The 22,500-nt window shown below is 44.0% G+C and overlaps 1 protein-coding gene across 2 annotated transcripts in view; it reads left to right on the forward strand.

Annotated features, from left to right (window-relative positions):
• tecpr2 (tectonin beta-propeller repeat containing 2) overlaps window positions 1–22,500 on the forward strand; it is a 45,615-nt gene that overhangs the window by 8,407 nt on the left and 14,708 nt on the right. Inside the window, exons 9-21 of one of the 2 annotated variants that reach the window (XR_008323081.1) lie at window positions 2,977–3,109; window positions 12,537–12,766; window positions 14,297–14,490; window positions 15,050–15,235; window positions 15,329–15,584; window positions 16,574–16,807; window positions 17,004–17,071; window positions 17,155–17,270; window positions 17,432–17,605; window positions 17,723–17,903; window positions 18,949–19,090; window positions 21,966–22,191; window positions 22,265–22,354. Coding sequence is in view for 1 of the 2 variants with exons in the window: in XM_053335866.1 (XP_053191841.1) it covers window positions 2,977–3,109; window positions 12,537–12,766; window positions 14,285–14,490; window positions 15,050–15,235; window positions 15,329–15,584; window positions 16,574–16,807; window positions 17,004–17,071; window positions 17,155–17,270; window positions 17,432–17,605; window positions 17,723–17,903; window positions 18,949–19,090; window positions 21,966–22,191; window positions 22,265–22,354 (2,242 nt within the window). In the remaining variant the exon portion in view is untranslated. Of the gene's footprint in view, window positions 1–2,976; window positions 3,110–12,536; window positions 12,767–14,284; window positions 14,491–15,049; window positions 15,236–15,328; window positions 15,585–16,573; window positions 16,808–17,003; window positions 17,072–17,154; window positions 17,271–17,431; window positions 17,606–17,722; window positions 17,904–18,948; window positions 19,091–21,965; window positions 22,192–22,264; window positions 22,355–22,500 lie in introns of both variants that reach the window. The other variant, XM_053335866.1, reaches the window with a different exon arrangement.

Consider the following 22,500-nt stretch of genomic DNA (forward strand, 5'->3'; position numbering starts at 1 on the left):
GTTAACGAGGTACAACACTCTGTTGACGAGGTACAACTCTGTTAACGAGGTACAACTCTGTTAACGAGGTACAACACTCTGTTAACGAGGTACAACACTCTGTTAACGAGATACAACTCTGTTAACGAGGTACAACTCTGTTAACGAGGTACAACACTCTGTTAACGAGGTACAACACTGTTAACGAGGTACAACACTGTTAACGAGGTACAACACTCTGTTAACGAGGTACAACACTCTGTTAACGAGGTACAACTCTCTGTTAACGAGGTACAACACTCTGTTAACGAGGTACAACACTCTGTTAACGAGATACAACTCTGTTAACGAGGTACAACACTCTGTTAACGAGGTACAACTCTCTGTTAACGAGGTACAACACTGTTAACGAGGTACAACACTCTGTTAACGAGGTACAACACTCTGTTAACGAGGTACAACTCTGTTAACGAGGTACAACACTCTGTTAACGAGGTACAACTCTCTGTTAACGAGGTACAACTCTGTTAACGAGGTACAACACTCTGTTAACGAGGTACAACTCTGTTAATGAGGTACAACTCTGTTAATGAGGTACAACACTGTTAACGCGGTACAACTCTGTTAACGAGGTACAACTCTGTTAACGAGGTACAACTCTCTGTTAACGAGGTACAACTCTCTGTTAACGAGGTACAACTCTGTTAACGAGGTACAACACACTGTTAACGAGGTACAACACTGTTAACGAGGTACAACTCTGTTAACGAGGTACAACTCTCTGTTAACGAGGTACAACTCTCTGTTAACGAGGTACAACTCTGTTAACGAGGTACAACACTGTTAACGAGGTACAAATCTCTGTTAACGAGGTACAACTCTCTGTTAACGAGGTACAACTCTCTGTTAACGAGGTACAACTCTGTTAACTAGTTACAACTCTGTTAACGAGGTACAACTCTCTGTTAACGAGGTACAACTCTGTTAACGAGGTACAACACTGTTAACGAGGTACAACACTCTATTAACGAGGTACAACTCTGTTAACGAGGTACAACACTGTTAACGAGGTACAACACTGTTAACGAGGTACAACACTGTTAACGAGGTACAACATTGTTAACGAGGTACAACACTCTTAACGAGGTACAACACTGTTAACGAGGTACAACTCACTGTTAACGAGGTACAACTCTGTTAACGAGGTACAACACTGTTAACGAAGTACAACTCTCTGTTAACGCGGTACAACTCTGTTAACAAGGTACAACACTCTGTTAACGAGGTACAACTCTGTTAACGAGGTACAACACTCTGTTAACGAGGTACAACACTGGTTAACGAGGTACAACACTCTGTTAACGAGGTACAACACACTGTTAACGAGGTACAACTCTCTGTTAACGAGGTACAACTCTGTTAACGAGGTACAACTCTCTGTTAACGAGGTACAACTCTGTTAACGAGGTACAACTCTGTTAACGAGGTACAACACTGTTAACGAGGTACAACACTGTTAACGAGGTACAACACTCTGTTAACGAGGTACAACTCTGTTAACGAGGTACAACTCTCTGTTAACGAGGTACAACATTGTTAACGAGGTACAACACTCTGTTAACGAGGTACAACACTGTTAACGAGGTACAACATTGTTAACGAGGTACAACACTCTGTTAACGAGGTACAACATTGTTAACGAGGTACAACTCTCTGTTAACGAGGTACAACTCTGTTAACGAGGTACAACACTCTGTTAACGAGGTACAACTCTGTTAACGAGGTACAACTCTCTGTTAACGAGGTACAACTCTGTTAACGAGGTACAACTCTGTTAACGAGGTACAACTCTGTTAACGAGGTACAACACTGTTAACGAGGTACAACATTGTTAACGAGGTACAACACTCTGTTAACGAGGTACAACACTCTGTTAACGAGGTACAACTCTGTTAACGAGGTACAACTCTCTGTTAACGAGGTACAACTCTGTTAACGAGGTACAACTCTGTTAACGAGGTACAACTCTGTTAACGAGGTACAACTCTGTTAACGAGGTACAACACTGTTAACGAGGTACAACTCTGTTAACGAGGTACAACACTCTGTTAACGAGGTACAACTCTGTTAACGAGGTACAACACTGTTAACGAGGTACAACACTCTGTTAACGAGGTACAACTCTGTTAACGAGGTACAACATTCTGTTAACGAGGTACAACACTGTTAACGAGGTACAACTCTCTGTTAACGAGGTACAACACTCTGTTAACGAGGTACAACACTGTTAACGAGGTACAACTCTGTTAACGAGGTACAACACTGTTAACGAGGTACAACTCTGTTAACGAGGTACAACTCTCTGTTAACGAGGTACAACTCTCTTAACGAGGTACAACTCTGTTAACGAGGTACAACTCTCTGTTAACGAGGTACAACTCTCTGTTAACGAGGTACAACACTGTTAACGAGGTACAACTCTGTTAACGAGGTACAACTCTGTTAACGAGGTACAACACTGTTAACGAGGTACAACACTGTTAACGAGGTACAACACTCTGTTAACGAGGTACAACACTCTGTTAACGAGGTACAACACTGTTAACGAGGTACAACACTGTTAACGAGGTACAACTCTGTTAACGAGGTACAACTCTGTTAACGAGGTACAACACTCTGTTAACGAGGTACAACTCTCTGTTAACGAGGTACAACTCTCTGTTAACGAGGTACAACTCTGTTAACGAGGTACAACTCTCTGTTAACGAGGTACAACACTGTTAACGAGGTACAACACTCTGTTAACGAGGTACAACACTGTTAACGAGGTACAACTCTGTTAACGAGGTACAACTCTCTGTTAACGAGGTACAACTCTCTGTTAACGAGGTACAACACTGTTAACGAGGTACAACACTGTTAACGAGGTACAACACTCTGTAAACGAGGTACAACACTCTGTGTATATGTGGATCTGATTAGTTGTGTTGCGTTCAGGTGATCGTTGGAGCGTTGGAGAGCAGCGGAGACATTGTTTCAGTTTCATGTTGTGACAACGAAATCTTCATCCTGAAAGGAGACAGAGACATCATCCGTCTGTCCAACAGCCCCGAGGGACTGGCCTCCAACTGTAAGTACTACTACTGTTACTACTACTGTTACTACTACTGTTAGTACTACTGTTAGTACTACTGTTACTACTACCGTTACTACTACCGTTACTACTACCGTTACTACTACTGTTACTACTACCGTTACTACTACCGTTACTACTACTGTTACTACTACCGTTACTACTACTGTTACTACTACTGTTACTACTACCGTTACTACTACTGTTACTACTACTGTTACTACTACTGTTACTACTACTGTTACTACTACCGTTACTACTGTTAGTACTACTGTTAGTACTACTGTTACTACTACTGTTACTACTACCGTTACTACTACCGTTACTACTACCGTTACTACTACCGTTACTACTACTGTTACTACTACCGTTACTACTACCGTTACTACTACCGTTACTACTGTTAGTACTACTGTTAGTACTACTGTTACTACTACTGTTACTACTACTGTTAGTACTACCGTTACTACTGTTACTACTGTTACTACTACCGTTACTACTGTTACTACTACTGTTACTACTACTGTTACTACTACTGTTAGTACTACTGTTAGTACTACCGTTACTACTGTTAGTACTACTGTTAGTACTACTGTTACTACTACTGTTACTACTACCGTTACTACTGTTAGTACTACTGTTAGTACTACCGTTACTACTACCGTTACTACTGTTAGTACTACTGTTAGTACTACCGTTACTACTGTTACTACTACTGTTAGTACTACTGTTACTACTACCGTTACTACTACCGTTACTACTACTGTTAGTACTACTGTTAGTACTACCGTTACTACTGTTAGTACTACTGTTAGTACTACTGTTACTACTACTGTTACTACTACCGTTACTACTGTTAGTACTACTGTTAGTACTACCGTTACTACTACCGTTACTACTGTTAGTACTACTGTTAGTACTACCGTTACTACTGTTACTACTACTGTTAGTACTACTGTTACTACTACCGTTACTACTGCTGTTACTACTACTGTTACTACTACTGTTACTACTACTGTTACTACTACTGTTACTACTACCGTTACTACTACTGTTACTACTGTTACTACTACCGTTACTACTACTGTTACTACTGTTAGTACTACTGTTACTACTACCGTTACTACTACTGTTACTACTACCGTTACTACTACCGTTACTACTACTGTTACTACTGTTACTACTACCGTTACTACTACTGTTACTACTACTGTTACTACTACTGTTACTACTACTGTTACTACTACTGTTACTACTACCGTTACTACTACTGTTACTACTACTGTTACTACTACTGTTACTACTACTGTTACTACTACTGTTACTACTGTTACTACTGTTACTACTACCGTTACTACTACCGTTACTACTACTGTTACTACTACTGTTACTACTACCGTTACTACTACTGTTACTACTACTGTTAGTACTACTGTTACTACTGTTACTACTACCGTTACTACTACCGTTACTACTACTGTTACTACTACTGTTACTACTACCGTTACTACTACTGTTACTACTACTGTTACTACTACTGTTACTACTGTTACTACTGTTAGTACTACTGTTAGTACTACCGTTACTACTACTGTTACTACTACCGTTACTACTACTGTTACTACTGTTACTACTGTTACTACTACCGTTACTACTACCGTTACTACTACTGTTACTACTACTGTTACTACTACCGTTACTACTACTGTTACTACTACTGTTACTACTACTGTTACTACTACTGTTACTACTGTTAGTACTACTGTTAGTACTACCGTTACTACTGTTAGTACTACTGTTAGTACTACCGTTACTACTACTGTTACTACTGTTAGTACTACTGTTATTACTACTGTTACTACTACCGTTACTACTACTGTTACTACTACCGTTACTACTACTGTTACTACTGTTAGTACTACTGTTACTACTACTGTTACTACTACTGTTACTACTGTTACTACTGTTACTACTACTGTTACTACTACTGTTACTACTACCATTACTACTACTGTTACTACTGTTAGTACTACTGTTACTACTACTGTTACTACTACTGTTACTACTGTTAGTACTACTGTTACTACTACTGTTACTACTACCGTTACTACTACTGTTACTACTGTTAGTACTACTGTTACTACTACTGTTACTACTACTGTTACTACTACCATTACTACTACTGTTACTACTGTTAGTACTACTGTTACTACTACTGTTACTACTACTGTTACTACTGTTACTACTGTTACTACTACCGTTACTACTACTGTTACTACTGTTAGTACTACTGTTACTACTACTGTTACTACTACTGTTACTACTACCGTTACTACTACTGTTACTACTACCGTTACTACTACTGTTACTACTACCGTTACTACTACCGTTACTACTACTGTTACTACTGTTACTACTACCGTTACTACTACTGTTACTACTGTTACTACTACTGTTACTACTACTGTTACTACTGTTACTACTACCGTTACTACTACTGTTAGTACTACTGTTACTACTACCGTTACTACTACTGTTACTACTACCGTTACTACTACTGTTACTACTACCGTTACTACTACCGTTACTACTACTGTTACTACTGTTAGTACTACTGTTACTACTGTTAGTACTACTGTTACTACTACTGTTACTACTACTGTTACTACTACCGTTACTACTACCGTTACTACTACCGTTACTACTACCGTTACTACTACTGTTACTACTGTTACTACTACCGTTACTACTACTGTTACTACTGTTACTACTACTGTTACTACTACTGTTACTACTGTTACTACTACCGTTACTACTACTGTCAGTACTACTGTTACTACTACCGTTACTACTACTGTTACTACTACCGTTACTACTACTGTTACTACTACCGTTACTACTACCGTTACTACTACTGTTACTACTACCGTTACTACTACTGTTACTACTGTTACTACTACTGCTACTACTACTGTTACTACTGTTACTACTACCGTTACTACTACTGTTACTACTGTTACTACTACTGTTACTACTACTGTTACTACTGTTACTACTGTTACTACTACCGTTACTACTACCGTTACTACTACTGTTACTACTACCGTTACTACTACTGTTAGTACTACTGTTACTACTACTGTTACTACTACTGTTACTACTACCGTTACTACTACTGTTACTACTACTGTTACTACTACTGTTACTACTGTTACTACTACTGTTACTACTACTGTTAGTACTACTGTTACTACTACCGTTACTACTACCGTTACTACTACCGTTACTACTACTGTTAGTACTACTGTTACTACTACTGTTACTACTACTGTTACTACTACCGTTACTACTACTGTTACTACTACTGTTACTACTACTGTTACTACTGTTACTACTACTGTTACTACTACTGTTAGTACTACTGTTACTACTACCGTTACTACTACCGTTACTACTGTTACTACTACTGTTACTACTACCGTTACTACTACCGTTACTACTACTGTTACTACTACTGTTACTACTGTTACTACTACTGTTACTACTACTGTTACTACTACTGTTACTACTACCGTTACTACTACCGTTACTACTACCGTTACTACTACTGTTACTACTACTGTTAGTACTACTGTTACTACTGTTACTACTACTGTTACTACTGTTACTACTACTGTTACTACTGTTACTACTGTTACTACTACCGTTACTACTACCGTTACTACTACTGTTACTACTACCGTTACTACTACTGTTACTACTGTTACTACTACCGTTACTACTACTGTTACTACTGTTACTACTACTGTTACTACTACTGTTACTACTGTTACTACTACCGTTACTACTACTGTTAGTACTACTGTTACTACTGTTACTACTACCGTTACTACTACTGTTACTACTGTTACTACTACTGTTACTACTACTGTTACTACTGTTACTACTACCGTTACTACTACTGTTACTACTGTTACTACTACTGTTACTACTACTGTTACTACTGTTACTACTGTTACTACTACCGTTACTACTACTGTTACTACTACTGTTACTACTACTGTTACTACTACCGTTACTACTACTGTTACTACTACTGTTACTACTACTGTTACTACTGTTACTACTACTGTTACTACTACTGTTAGTACTACTGTTACTACTACCGTTACTACTACCGTTACTACTACCGTTACTACTACTGTTACTACTACCGTTACTACTGTTACTACTACTGTTACTACTACCGTTACTACTACCCTTACTACTACTGTTACTACTACCGTTACTACTACTGTTAGTACTACTGTTACTACTACTGTTACTACTACTGTTACTACTACCGTTACTACTACTGTTACTACTACTGTTACTACTACTGTTACTACTACTGTTACTACTGTTACTACTGTTACTACTACCGTTACTACTACCGTTACTACTACTGTTACTACTACCGTTACTACTACTGTTACTACTGTTACTACTACCGTTACTACTACTGTTACTACTGTTACTACTACTGTTACTACTACTGTTACTACTACCGTTACTACTACCGTTACTACTGTTACTACTACCGTTACTACTACTGTTAGTACTACTGTTACTACTACTGTTACTACTACTGTTACTACTACTGTTACTACTACTGTTACTACTACTGTTACTACTACTGTTACTACTGTTACTACTACTGTTACTACTACTGTTAGTACTACTGTTACTACTACCGTTACTACTACCGTTACTACTACCGTTACTACTACTGTTACTACTACCGTTACTACTGTTACTACTACTGTTACTACTACTGTTACTACTACCGTTACTACTACCGTTACTACTACTGTTACTACTACTGTTACTACTGTTACTACTACTGTTACTACTACTGTTACTACTACCGTTACTACTACCGTTACTACTACCGTTACTACTACTGTTACTACTACTGTTACTACTGTTACTACTACCCTTACTACTACTGTTACTACTACCGTTACTACTACTGTTAGTACTACTGTTACTACTACTGTTACTACTACTGTTACTACTACCGTTACTACTACTGTTACTACTACTGTTACTACTACTGTTACTACTACTGTTACTACTGTTACTACTGTTACTACTACCGTTACTACTACTGTTAGTACTACTGTTACTACTACTGTTACTACTACTGTTACTACTACCGTTACTACTACTGTTACTACTACCGTTACTACTACTGTTACTACTACTGTTACTACTACTGTTACTACTACTGTTACTACTACCGTTACTACTACTGTTACTACTACTGTTACTACTGTTACTACTACTGTTACTACTACTGTTACTACTACTGTTACTACTACTGTTAGTACTACTGTTAGTACTACCGTTACTACTACCGTTACTACTACTGTTACTACTGTTACTACTACTGTTACTACTACTGTTACTACTACTGTTACTACTGTTACTACTACTGTTACTACTACTGTTACTACTACTGTTACTACTGTTACTACTACTGTTACTACTACTGTTAGTACTACTGTTACTACTACTGTTACTACTACTGTTACTACTACTGTTACTACTGTTACTACTACTGTTACTACTACTGTTACTACTACTGTTACTACTACTGTTACTACTACTGTTACTACTGTTACTACTACTGTTACTACTACCGTTACTACTACTGTTACTACTACCGTTACTACTACTGTTACTACTACTGTTACTACTATTGTTACTACTGTTACTACTACTGTTACTACTACTGTTACTACTACCGTTACTACTACTGTTACTACTACTGTTACTACTACTGTTACTACTACTGTTACTACTGTTACTACTGTTACTACTACTGTTACTACTACTGTTACTACTACCGTTACTACTACTGTTACTACTACCGTTACTACTACTGTTACTACTACTGTTACTACTGTTACTACTGTTACTACTACCGTTACTACTACTGTTACTACTATTGTTACAACTGTTACTACTGTTACTACTACCGTTACTACTACTGTTACTACTATTGTTACAACTGTTACTACTGTTACTACTGTTACTACTACTGTTACTACTGTTACTACTGTTACTACTGTTACTACTACTGTTACTACTATTGTTACAACTGTTACTACTACCGTTACTACTACTGTTACTACTACTGTTACTACTATTGTTACAACTGTTACTACTACTGTTAGTACTACTGTTAGTACTACCGTTACTACTGTTAGTACTACTGTTACTACTACTGTTACTACTACTGTTACTACTACTGTTACTACTGTTACTACTACTGTTACTACTACTGTTACTACTACTGTTACTACTATTGTTACTACTGTTACTACTACTGTTACTACTACCGTTACTACTACTGTTACTACTGTTACTACTGTTACTACTACTGTTACTACTGTTACTACTACTGTTACTACTACTGTTACTACTACTGTTACTACTACTGTTACTACTGTTACTACTACCGTTACTACTACTGTTACTACTGTTACTACTACTGTTACTACTACTGTTACTACTACTGTTACTACTACTGTTACTACTGTTACTACTACTGTTACTACTACTGTTACTACTACCGTTACTACTACTGTTACTACTGTTACTACTACTGTTACTACTACTGTTACTACTACTGTTACTACTGTTACTACTACTGTTACTACTACTGTTACTACTACTGTTACTACTATTGTTACTACTGTTACTACTACTTTTACTACTACTGTTACTACTACTGTTACTACTATTGTTACTACTGTTACTACTACTGTTACTACTGTTACTACTACTGTTACTACTACCGTTACTACTACTGTTACTACTACCGTTACTACTACTGTTACTACTACCGTTACTACTACTGTTACTACTACTGTTACTACTACTGTTACTACTGTTACTACTACTGTTACTACTACCGTTACTACTACTGTTACTACTACTGTTACTACTGTTACTACTACTGTTACTACTACTGTTACTACTACTGTTAGTACTACTGTTACTACTACTGTTACTACTGTTACTACCGTTACTACTACCGTTACTACTACCGTTACTACTACTGTTACTACTACTGTTACTACTACTGTTACTACTGTTACTACTACTGTTACTACTGTTACTACTGTTACTACTACTGTTACTACTGTTACTACTACCGTTACTACTACCGTTACTACTACCGTTACTACTACCGTTACTACTACTGTTACTACTACTGTTACTACTGTTACTACTACTGTTAGTACTACTGTTACTACTACTGTTACTACTGTTACTACTACTGTTACTACTACTGTTACTACTACTGTTACTACTGTTACTACTGTTACTACTACTGTTACTACTGTTACTACTACTGTTACTACTACCGTTACTACTACCGTTACTACTACCGTTACTACTACTGTTACTACCGTTACTACTACCGTTACTACTACCGTTACTACTACCGTTACTACTACTGTTACTACTACTGTTACTACTGTTACTACTACTGTTAGTACTACTGTTACTACTACTGTTACTACTGTTACTACTACTGTTACTACTACTACTACTACTGTTACTACTACTGTTACTACTACTGTTAGTACTACTGTTACTACTACCGTTACTACTACTGTTACTACTGTTACTACTGTTACTACTACTGTTACTACTACTGTTACTACTACTGTTACTACTGTTACTACTGTTACTACTACTGTTACTACTGTTACTACTACTGTTACTACTACTGTTACTACTACCGTTACTACTACTGTTACTACTACTGTTACTACTGTTACTACTGTTACTACTACTGTTACTACTACCGTTACTACTACTGTTACTACTGTTACTACTGTTACTACTACCGTTACTACTACTGTTACTACTACTGTTACTACTACTGTTACTACTGTTACTACTACCGTTACTACTACTGCTACTGCTACTGTTACTACTACTGTTACTACTACTGTTACTACTACTGTTACTACTGTTACTACTACTGTTACTACTGTTACTACTGTTACTACTACCGTTACTACTACTGTTACTACTGTTACTACTACTGTTACTACTACTGTTACTACTACTGTTACTACTGTTACTACTACTGTTACTACTGTTACTACTACTGTTACTACTACCGTTACTACTACCGTTACTACTACTGTTACTACTACTGTTACTACTACCGTTACTACTACTGTTAGTACTACTGTTAGTACTGTTACTACTACTGTTACTACTGTTACTACTACTGTTACTACTACTGTTACTACTACTGTTAGTACTACTGTTACTACTACCGTTACTACTACTGTTACTACTACTGTTACTACTACCGTTACTACTACTGTTACTACTACTGTTACTACTACCGTTACTACTACTGTTACTACTACTGTTACTACTACTGTTACTACTACTGTTAGTACTACTGTTACTACTGTTACTACTGTTACTACTGTTACTACTGTTACTACTACTGTTACTACTGTTACTACTACTGTTACTACTGTTACTACTGTTACTACTACCGTTACTACTACCGTTACTACTACCGTTACTACTACTGTTACTACTACTGTTACTACTACTGTTACTACTACTGTTACTACTACTGTTACTACTGTTACTACTGTTACTACTACTGTTACTACTGTTACTACTGTTACTACTACCGTTACTACTACCGTTACTACTACTGTTACTACTACTGTTACTACTACTGTTACTACTGTTAGTACTACTGTTAGTACTACTGTTAGTACTACCGTTACTACTGTTAGTACTACTGTTACTACTACCGTTACTACTACTGTTACTACTGTTACTACTACCGTTACTACTACTGTTACTACTGTTACTACTACCGTTACTACTACCGTTACTACTACTGTTACTACTACTGTTACTACTACTGTTACTACTACTGTTACTACTACTGTTACTACTACTGTTACTACTACTGTTACTACTGTTACTACTGTTACTACTACTGTTACTACTGTTACTACTGTTACTACTACCGTTACTACTACTGTTACTACTACCGTTACTACTACTGTTACTACTACTGTTACTACTACTGTTAGTACTACTGTTAGTACTACCGTTACTACTGTTAGTACTACTGTTACTACTACTGTTACTACTACTGTTAGTACTACTGTTAGTACTACCGTTACTACTGTTAGTACTACTGTTACTACTACTGTTACTACTACTGTTACTACTACTGTTACTACTACTGTTACTACTACTGTTACTACTGTTACTACTACTGTTAGTACTACTGTTACTACTACTGTTACTACTACTGTTACTACTACTGTTACTACTACCGTTACTACTACAAACTCACCTGTCTCTCTCTCTCCAGTGTCGGAGCTCTCTGTGCGTCTGTCGTCACCTTTGACCTTGCCCACCATCCTCCCACCAACTGGATCAGTGGAGACAGCTCAGCCAATCAGAACCATGGCTATCATTGTAGAGGGAGGGGGGAGGGAGGAGGGTGGAGGAGGGGAGAGACACAGTGAGGAGATGAATGAAGAAGAGGAGGAGGAGGTGGAGGAGGCGGAGGAGCAGGAGGAGCAGGAGGAGCAGCTGGAGGTGAGCTACCTCAGGTTTATGGAGAGTAAACAATCAGCTGCTTTCATTCATCACCTTCTCCTAACCAAACCCTTCACCAGGTCACATGCATCACGAGTCTGTCTGAGTCTGTCTGTGTCTACCTGAGTCTACCTGTGTCTACCTGTGTCTGTCTGTGTCTGTCTGTGTCTGTCTGTGTCTGTCTGTGTCTGTCTGAGTCTACCTGTGTCTACCTGTGTCTACCTGTGTCTACCTGTGTCTGTCTGTGTCTACCTGTGTCTACCTGAGTCTACCTGAGTCTACCTGTGTCTGTCTGTGTCTGTCTGTGTCTGTCTGTGTCTGTCTGAGTCTACCTGAGTCTGTCTGTGTCTGTCTGAGTCTGTCTGAGTCTGTCTGTGTCTGTCTGAGTCTGTCTCGGTCTACCTGAGTCTGTCTGTGTCTGTCTGAGTCTGTCTGTGTCTGTCTGAGTCTACCTGTGTCTGTCTGTGTCTGTCTGTGTCTGTCTGTGTCTACCTGTGTCTACCTGTGTCTGTCTGTGTCTACCTGTGTCTGTCTGAGTCTACCTGTGTCTGTCTGAGTCTACCTGTGTCTGTCTGTGTCTGTCTGTGTCTGTCTGAGTCTGTCTGTGTCTACCTGTGTCTACCTGTGTCTGTCTGTGTCTGTCTGAGTCTGTCTGAGTCTGTCTGTGTCGGTCTGTGTCGGTCTGTGTCTACCTGTGTCTGTCTGTGTCTACCTGAGTCTACCTGAGTCTGTCTGAGTCTGTCTGTGTCTGTCTGAGTCTACCTGAGTCTACCTGTGTCTGTCTGAGTCTGTCTGTGTCTGTCTGAGTCTACCTGAGTCTGTCTGTGTCTGTCTGAGTCTGTCTGAGTCTGTCTGAGTCTGTCTGTGTCTGTCTGAGTCTGTCTGTGTCTACCTGTGTCTGTCTGAGTCTACCTGTGTCTGTCTGTGTCTGTCTGTGTCTACCTGTGTCTGTCTGAGTCTGTCTGAGTCTACCTGTGTCTGTCTGAGTCTACCTGAGTCTGTCTGAGTCTACCTGTGTCTGTCTGAGTCTACCTGTGTCTGTCTGAGTCTACCTGAGTCTGTCTGAGTCTACCTGTGTCTGTCTGAGTCTACCTGAGTCTGTCTGAGTCTACCTGTGTCTGTCTGAGTCTACCTGAGTCTGTCTGAGTCTACCTGTGTCTGTCTGAGTCTACCTGTGTCTGTCTGAGTCTACCTGTGTCTGTCTGAGTCTACCTGTGTCTGTCTGAGTCTACCTGTGTCTGTCTGTGTCGGTCTGAGTCTACCTGTGTCTACCTGTGTCTGTCTGTGTCTGTCTGTGTCTACCTGTGTCTGTCTGAGTCTACCTGTGTCTGTCTGTGTCGGTCTGTGTCTGTCTGTGTCGGTCTGTGTCTGTCTGTGTCTGTCTGAGTCTACCTGAGTCTGTCTGAGTCTACCTGTGTCTGTCTGTGTCTGTCTGTGTCTACCTGTGTCTACCTGTGTCTGTCTGTGTTTACTTGTGTTTACTTGTGTCTTCTTGTGTCTTCTTGTGTAAATGTGCAGGTGATGGAGCAGCTCTGCCAGCCGCCCACTATCTTCACCTGCAGCTCTCGCAGCCGCAGCAGCTCTGTCACTTCCTGGGACAGTCTCCATGGAAACAGCCTGGGGTCCAGGCGCTACAGCGCCCCCCTGGGTCAGGAGGAGATGCAACAGGAGCTGGTGGTGAAAGCCATCAGAGTGAAGAAGAAGAAGAGACGACAGCAAGGCAAGTAGAGCTTCCAGTCAGAGAGAGTGACACAATCAGAGGGACAGACATCAAAGAGACCGTCAGAGAGAGAGACAGTCAGCGAGACAAAGAGAGAGACAGTCAGAGAGACAGACAAAGAGAGAGACAGACAGACAGACAGTCAGAGAGACAGACAGAGAGACAGAGAGAGACACAGTCAGCGAGACAAAGAGAGAAAGAGAGACAGACAGACAGACAGTCAGAGAGACAGTCAGTGAGTTAGAGAGAGAGACAGTTAGAGAGAGAGAGACAGACAGACAGCGAGTTAGACAGAGAGACAGTTAGAGAGAGAGACAGTTAGAGAGAGAGACAGAGAGAGAGACAGAGAGACAGTCAGCGAGTTAGAGAGAGAGACAGTTAGAGAGACAGACAGAGAGACAGTCAGCGAGTTAGAGAGAGAGACAGAGAGAGAGAGAGAGAGACAGTTAGAGAGAGAGACAGAGAGACAGTCAGCGAGTTAGAGAGAGAGAGAGAGACAGTTAGAGAGAGAGACAGTTAGAGAGAGAGACAGTGAATGTGTCCTCTTGTCCGCCCTCAGACAGCAGCAGTGTGAATCGTCTCTCAGAGAGCAGCTGCTCAGACTCCATGTTTGTAGTCCAGGACAGCAGCTGTAGTGATGGAGGAAGTGGAACCCCACTGAGTGATAGAGCTTCTTTTGTCGGTCTGGACCTTCAGAACCAGGACTCTCCAGAACAGGACCAGGATTATTCTTCCTCCACCCAGTCTGGGTCAGTAGTTGAAGACTGAAACTGTTGTTGTGACTCATCGTTGTTTCTCAGTTCTCCTGACATGACTGTGTCATCTTTACTATCTTGTTCCAGCTCCCACCTACCTCCAGGCTCCCTGCCCCTCCAGGGACTGGAACACCAACTAAATTTAGAAAAGGCATCTGTTCCCGGGGCAGACGCAGATGTTGTCCCACCAACCCCAGATGTTGATCTGCTGCTGGAGTGCACTTTCTCCTATATGCACACCACTGAAGAGGATGATGGGCATGAGGAGCAACCAATGGAAGAGCAGGAGGATGAGTTTCTGAGCCCTCTGATTGGACCAGATGAGGAGGAGCAGGAAGTGGAGGTGTGTTGTTGATAGTGATACCTTAAAAGTGTACCTCTGTCACTAGTCCTCTGTCACTAGTCCTCTGTCACTAGTCCTCTGTCACTAGTCCTCTGTCACTAACCCTCTGTCACTAGTCCTCTGTCACTAGTCCTCTGTCACTAGTCCTCTACCTCTGTCACTAGTCCTCTGTCACTAGTCCTCTACCTCTGTCACTAGTCCTCTGTCACTAGTCCTCTGTCACTAGTCCTCTACCTCTGTCACTAGTCCTCTGTCACTAGTCCTCTGTCACTAGTCTCTGTCACTAGTCCTCTGTCACTAGTCCTCTACCTCTGTCACTAGTCCCCTACCTCTGTCACTAGTCCTCTGTCACTAACCCTCTACCTCTGTCACTAGTCCTCTGTCACTAGTCCTCTGTCACTAGTCCTCTGTCACTAGTCCTCTATCACTAGTCCTCTACCTCTGTCACTAGTCCTCTGTCACTAGTCCTCTGTCACTAGTCCTCTACCTCTGTCACTAGTCCTCTGTCACTAGTCCTCTACCTCTGTCACTAGTCCTCTGTCACTAGTCCTCTGTCACTAGTCCTCTACCTCTGTCACTAGTCCTCTGTCACTAGTCCTTCTACCTCTGTCACTAGTCCTCTGTCACTAGTCCCCTACCTCTGTCACTAGTCCTCTGTCACTAGTCCTCTGTCACTAGTCCTCTACCTCTGTCACTAGTCCTTCTACCTCTGTCACTAGTCCTCTACCTCTGTCACTAGTCCTCTCTCACTAGTCCTCTGTCACTAGTCCTCTACCTCTGTCACTAGTCCTCTGTCACTAGTCCTCTACCTCTGTCACTAGTCCTCTCTCACTAGTCCTCTGTCACTAGTCCTCTGTCACTAGTCCTCTCTCACTAGTCCCTCTGCCTTTGCAGGTTATGGGTTGTGCCTTTCAGTGTGTTAGGGGGGGATGCACTCACAGTTTGAACTTCTGTCTCTAGTGAAAAGCGTTTCCTGTGTTTCTGTGTAGGAGGACAACCTGGTGCCCCCTGCTGGTTTGGCTGACCAGATGTTTTACTCTACTGTGTCCAGTCTGGACAGAAAGCCTAGTATGTCCAGTGATGAGGAGGGAGACATCTACTGCCACAGTCTGCCCCCAGCCGGAGCCGACACCCACAACTGTCCATCCAATCAGACAGAGAAGACCACTGACAGACAGATGGACCAAGAAGCTCAGGACAGAGACAGAAACAAACCTGACCAGGTGAGGCAGACACAAACCTGACCAGGTGAGGCAGACACAAACCTGACCAGGTGAGGCAGACACAAACCTGACCAGGTGAGGCAGACACAAACCTGACCAGGTGAGGCAGACACAAACCTGACCAGGTGAGGCAGACACAAACCTGACCAGGTGAGGCAGACAACAGGATTGAATGTATTTTCTCTTCTTCTTCTAGTTGGCAGAGAGCTGGATGGGATACTCGGGACCAGGATGTGGAATACTGAGCCTGCAGGTGACTGAAAGGTGTGTTCAGATGTTGCAGTAGGTGTGTTGCCTGGACTTCAGGGGAGGACTGTGGTAATGGACAGGAGAGCTGTGTGTTGCAGGTATGTGTGGTGTCTGGACTTTAAAGGAGGACTGTTCTGCAGCATTCTTCCTGAAACTGGCCTCAACTGGCAGCGCTTTGAAGACAATGTCCACCAGATGGCACTCTCACCTTCAGGTGAGCTGCTGAATCCTCTGTCTGTTCATTAAGAGCTGTCATTTGTACTTCCAGCCTGCTGTTGCTATGTAACAGGTAACCTACTGTGGAAGGTGGAGCAGACTGTCATGTGTACAGGTGTAGGTAGTGTTGGCTGGATGCTAACTGTTGCTATCTAACAGGTAACCTGCTGTGGAAGGTGGAGCAGAAGAGCATGACGGCGTTTGCGTGTGCTAAAGTGTCTGTGAAAGGAAAGCGTCATTGGTACAAAGCTGTGGAGCAAACGGCTTTCGTAGCTCTGAGTGACGACTCGGCCTGGATCATCAGGACCAACGGAGACTTGTACCTGCAGACAGGTAACTGACTGTATCCCTCACCTGGACTGCAGCATATTAAAGTAACTGTACTGTTCAGGTGTGACACCAGCACCTCTCTAGTGGTTGCCTTGGTAACAGTGTGTCTTTCTCCCTCAGGTCTGAGTGTGGAGCGTCCATGTGCGCGCTCAGTGAAGGTGGAGACACCCTGCATGTTCAGCCAGGTGTGTGTGAGAGGCGGTGTGGTCTGGGCCCTGAGTGAGCACAAAGCTTTATTCTACAGAGAGGGACTGAACAGCTACTGCAGCGAGGGGGACGGCTGGAAGTACGACACTGTCAGGTGCTACTGCTACTACTACTGAAGTTAAAGGATCCTGATCTAATGTAACTGAGGCAGAATAATGGCATCCACAATGTGCTATCATTAGATAATAAATAATGTTTCTAAACACAATAACTGAAATGTGTTCTCAGTCCTTAAGACATACTGCTAGTCTATAACTACGTAGATCACCTAAAGGAAACATACGTAAGGTGAATAATGGGATTTAAACCAGTTTAATGTGGTTCCTTTAATGCTGATTAAATGTTCCAGTCTCTGTAACAGGATGTGATGTCACTAAGGTCAGGATGTGATGTCACTAAGGTCAGGATGTGATGTCACTAAGGTCAGGATGTGATGTCACTAAGGTCAGGATGTGATGTCACTAAGGTCAGGATGTGATGTCACTAAGGTCAGGATGTGATGTCACTCAGGTCAGGATGTGATGTCACTAAGGTCAGGATGTGATGTCACTAAGGTCAGGATGTGATGTCACTCAGGTCAGGATGTGATGTCACTCAGGTCAGGATGTGATGTCACTAAGGTCAGGATGTGATGTCACTAAGGTTGTCTGATGAAGGTCAGAGGTCATTTGTACCTTTCAGCTGTTCTGCCTCTGTGCTATGATCAGGTCTGGATCAGGTCTGGACCAGGTCTGGATCAGGTCTGGATCAGGTCTGGATCAGGTGTGGACCAGGTCTGGATCAGGTCTGGACCAGGTCTGGATCAGGTGTGGACCAGGTCTGGATCAGGTCTGGATCAGGTCTGGATCAGGTCTGGATCAGGTCTGGACCAGGTGTGGATCAGGTCTGGACCAGGTCTAACCCTAACCCTCTAACTGTCCCAGCGAGGCTCAGGGTCTGGACCTGGTGTGGATCAGGTGTGGACCAGGTCTGGATCAGGTCTGGATCAGGTCTGGATCAGGTCTGGATCAGGTCTGGATCAGGTCTGGACCAGGTCTGGACCAGGTGTGGACCAGGTCTGGACCAGGTGTGGACCAGGTGTGGACCAGGTCTGGACCAGGTGTGGACCAGGTCTAACCCTAACCCTCTACCTGTCCCAGCGAGGCTCAGGGTCTGGACCTGGTGTGCGTTGCCCTGGGAGACGGGGGGACAGCGTGGGCGCTGGACGCCAGCGGCAGCCTTTGGTTCAGGACCGGGATCCGTTCCTCCAGACCTCAGGGAGACGACGACCACTGGTGGCAGGTAACCCCCCCCGCCCCCCCCCCCCCGTCCCTCACCTGTCCCCCCCCCGTCCCTCACCTGTCCCCCCCCCCGTCCCTCACCCCGTCCCTCACCTGTCCCCCCCCGTCCCCCCCGTCCCTCACCTGTCCCCCCCCGTCCCCCCCGTCCCTCACCTGTCCCCCCCCATCCCTCACCTGTCCCCCCCCTGTCCCCCCCCGTCCCTCACCTGCCCCCCCCCCCATCCCTCACCTGTCCCCCCCCGCCCCTCACCCCGTCCCTCACCTGTCCCCCCCCCATCCCTCACCTGTCCCCCCCCGCCCCCCCCTCTCTCCTACCTGTCTCTCTCCCACCTGTCTCTCTCTCAACTGTCTCTCTCCTACCTGTCTCTCTCTCACCTGTCTCTCTCTCAACTGTCTCTCTCCCACCTGTCTCTCTCTCAACTGTCTCTCTCCCACCTGTCTCTCTCTCAACTGTCTCTCTCCTACCTGTCTCTCTCTCAACTGTCTCTCTCCTACCTGTCTCTCTCTCACCTGTCTCTCTCTCAACTGTCTCTCTCCTACCTGTCTCTCTCCCACCTGTCTCTCTCTCAACTGTCTCTCTCCTACCTGTCTCTCTCCCACCTGTCTCTCTCTCAACTGTCTCTCTCCTACCTGTCTCTCTCCTACCTGTCTCTCTCCCACCTGTCTCTCTCCCACCTGTCTCTCTCTCAACTGTCTCTCTCCTACCTGTCTCTCTCCCACCTGTCTCTCTCCCACCTGTCTCTCTCCCGCCTGTCTCTCTCTCAACTGTCTCTCTCCCACCTGTCTCTATCCTACCTGTCTCTCTCCCACCTGTCTCTCTCCCACCTGTCTCTCTCCTACCTGTCTCTCTCTCAACTGTCTCTCTCTCAACTGTCTCTCTCTCAACTGTCTCTCTCCCACCTGTCTCTCTCTCAACTGCCTCTCTCCTACCTGTCTCTCTCCTACTTGTCTCTCTCTCAACTGTCTCTCTCCTACCTGTCTCTCTCCTACCTGTCTCTCTCTCAACTGTCTCTCTCCCACCTGTCTCTCTCTCAACTGTCTCTCTCCTACCTGTCTCTCTCTCAACTGTCTCTCTTCTAACTGTCTCTCTCTCAACTGTCTCTCTCCTACCTGTCTCTCTCTCAACTGCCTCTCTCCTACCTGTCTCTCTCCTACCTGTCTCTCTCTCAACTGTCTCTCTCCTACCTGTCTCTCTCTCAACTGTCTCTCTCCCACCTGTCTCTCTCTCAACTGTCTCTCTCCTACCTGTCTCTCTCCCACCTGTCTCTCTCTCAACTGTCTCTCTCCCACCTGTCTCTCTCCCGCCTGTCTCTCTCCTACCTGTCTCTCTCCTACCTGTCTCTCTCTCAACTGTCTCTCTCCTACCTGTCTCTCTCCTACTTGTCTCTCTCCTACCTGTCTCTCTCTCAACTGTCTCTCTCCCACCTGTCTCTCTCTCAACTGTCTCTCTCCTACCTGTCTCTCTCCCACCTGTCTCTCTCTCAACTGTCTCTCTCCCACCTGTCTCTCTCCTACCTGTCTCTCTCTCAACTGTCTCTCTCCTACCTGTCTCTCTCCTACCTGTCTCTCTCTCAACTGTCTCTCTCTCAACTGTCTCTCTCCTACCTGTCTCTCTCCTACCTGTCTCTCTCCTACTTGTCTCTCTCCTACCTGTCTCTCTCTCAACTGTCTCTCTCCCACCTGTCTCTCTCTCAACTGTCTCTCTCCTACCTGTCTCTCTCCCACCTGTCTCTCTCTCAACTGTCTCTCTCCCACCTGTCTCTCTCCTACCTGTCTCTCTCTCAACTGTCTCTCTCCTACCTGTCTCTCTCCTACCTGTCTCTCTCTCAACTGTCTCTCTCTCAACTGTCTCTCTCCTACCTGTCTCTCTCCTACCTGTCTCTCTCAACTGTCTCTCTCCTACCTGTCTCTCTCTCAACTGTCTCTCTCCTACCTGTCTCTCTCCCACCTGTCTCTCTCTCAACTGTCTCTCTCCTACCTGTCTCTCTCCCACCTGTCTCTCTCTCAACTGTCTCTCTCCCACCTGTCTCTCTCCCACCTGTCTCTCTCTCAACTGTCTCTCTCCTACCTGTCTCTCTCCCACCTGTCTCTCTCTCAACTGTCTCTCTCCTACCTGTCTCTCTCTCAACTGTCTCTCTCCTACCTGTCTCTCTCTCAACTGTCTCTCTCCCACCTGTCTCTCTCTCAACTGTCTTTCTCCCACCTGTCTCTCTCCTACTTGTCTCTCTCCTACCTGTCTCTCTCTCAACTGTCTCTCTCCCACCTGTCTCTCTCTCAACTGTCTCTCTCCCACCTGTCTCTCTCTCAACTGTCTCTCTCCCACCTGTCTCTCTCTCAACTGTCTCTCTCTCAACTGTCTCTCTCCTACCTGTCTCTCTCCTACCTCTCTCTCTCTCACCTGTCTCTCTCCTACCTGTCTCTCTCCCACCTGTCTCTCTCTCAACTGTCTCTCTCCTACCTGTCTCTCTCCCACCTGTCTCTCTCCAACCTGTCTCTCTCCTACCTGTCTCTCTCCCACCTGTCTCTCTCTCAACTGTCTCTCTCCTACCTGTCTCTCTCTCAACTGTCTCTCTCCCACCTGTCTCTCTCTCAACTGTCTCTCTCAACTGTCTCTCTCCTATCCGTCTCTCTCCCACCTGTCTCTCTCTCACCTGTCTCTCTCTCACCTGTCTCTCTCCTACCTGTCTCTCTCCCACCTGTCTCTCTCTCACCTGTCTCTCTCCTACCTGTCTCTCTCTCAACTGTCTCTCTCCCACCTGTCTCTCTCTCACCTGTCTCTCTCTCACCTGTCTCTCTCCTACCTGTCTCTCTCCCACCTGTCTCTCTCTCACCTGTCTCTCTCCTACCTGTCTCTCTCCCACCTGTCTGGCTCTCAGATCAGTATTTCGGACTACGTGGTGTTTGATCAGGGCAGTCTGTTCCAGACGCTGCTGCAGGCCACGCAGAGTGTTGCCACGGTAACCAGGGCTCCGGTGGAGCGCGTGGTGGCGTTCCTGTCGCAGTACTCGCAGTGCCAGCCGAGTCTGGTCAGTGCCAACTGCAGTGGTGTCTGGGTGGCATCAGGACGCAACCAGCTGCACCTGGCCCGGGGCAGCCTCGTGGGTCAGTACACACCAGAACAGCAGGACTGTAGAATCTAGTTTCAGGTTCTGATCTTTGTGTTTGGGTTCTTCAGGAACTTTCTGGCAGAATGTTGTTCCAAGGGGAACCGTCTCAGCCACCAGGTGGACCTTCATCACATCTTCAGCTGTGCCTCACAGAGAAGGTAACACACACCTGGACACACCTGGATGCTACACACACCTGGGTGCTACACACACCTGGGTGCTACACACACCTGGACACACCTGGGTGCTACACACACCTGGGTGCTACACACACCTGGACACACCTGGACACACCTGGGTGCTA

This window comes from Scomber japonicus, chromosome 16, assembly GCF_027409825.1.
Source record: "Scomber japonicus isolate fScoJap1 chromosome 16, fScoJap1.pri, whole genome shotgun sequence".
NCBI lineage: Eukaryota > Metazoa > Chordata > Actinopteri > Scombriformes > Scombridae > Scomber > Scomber japonicus.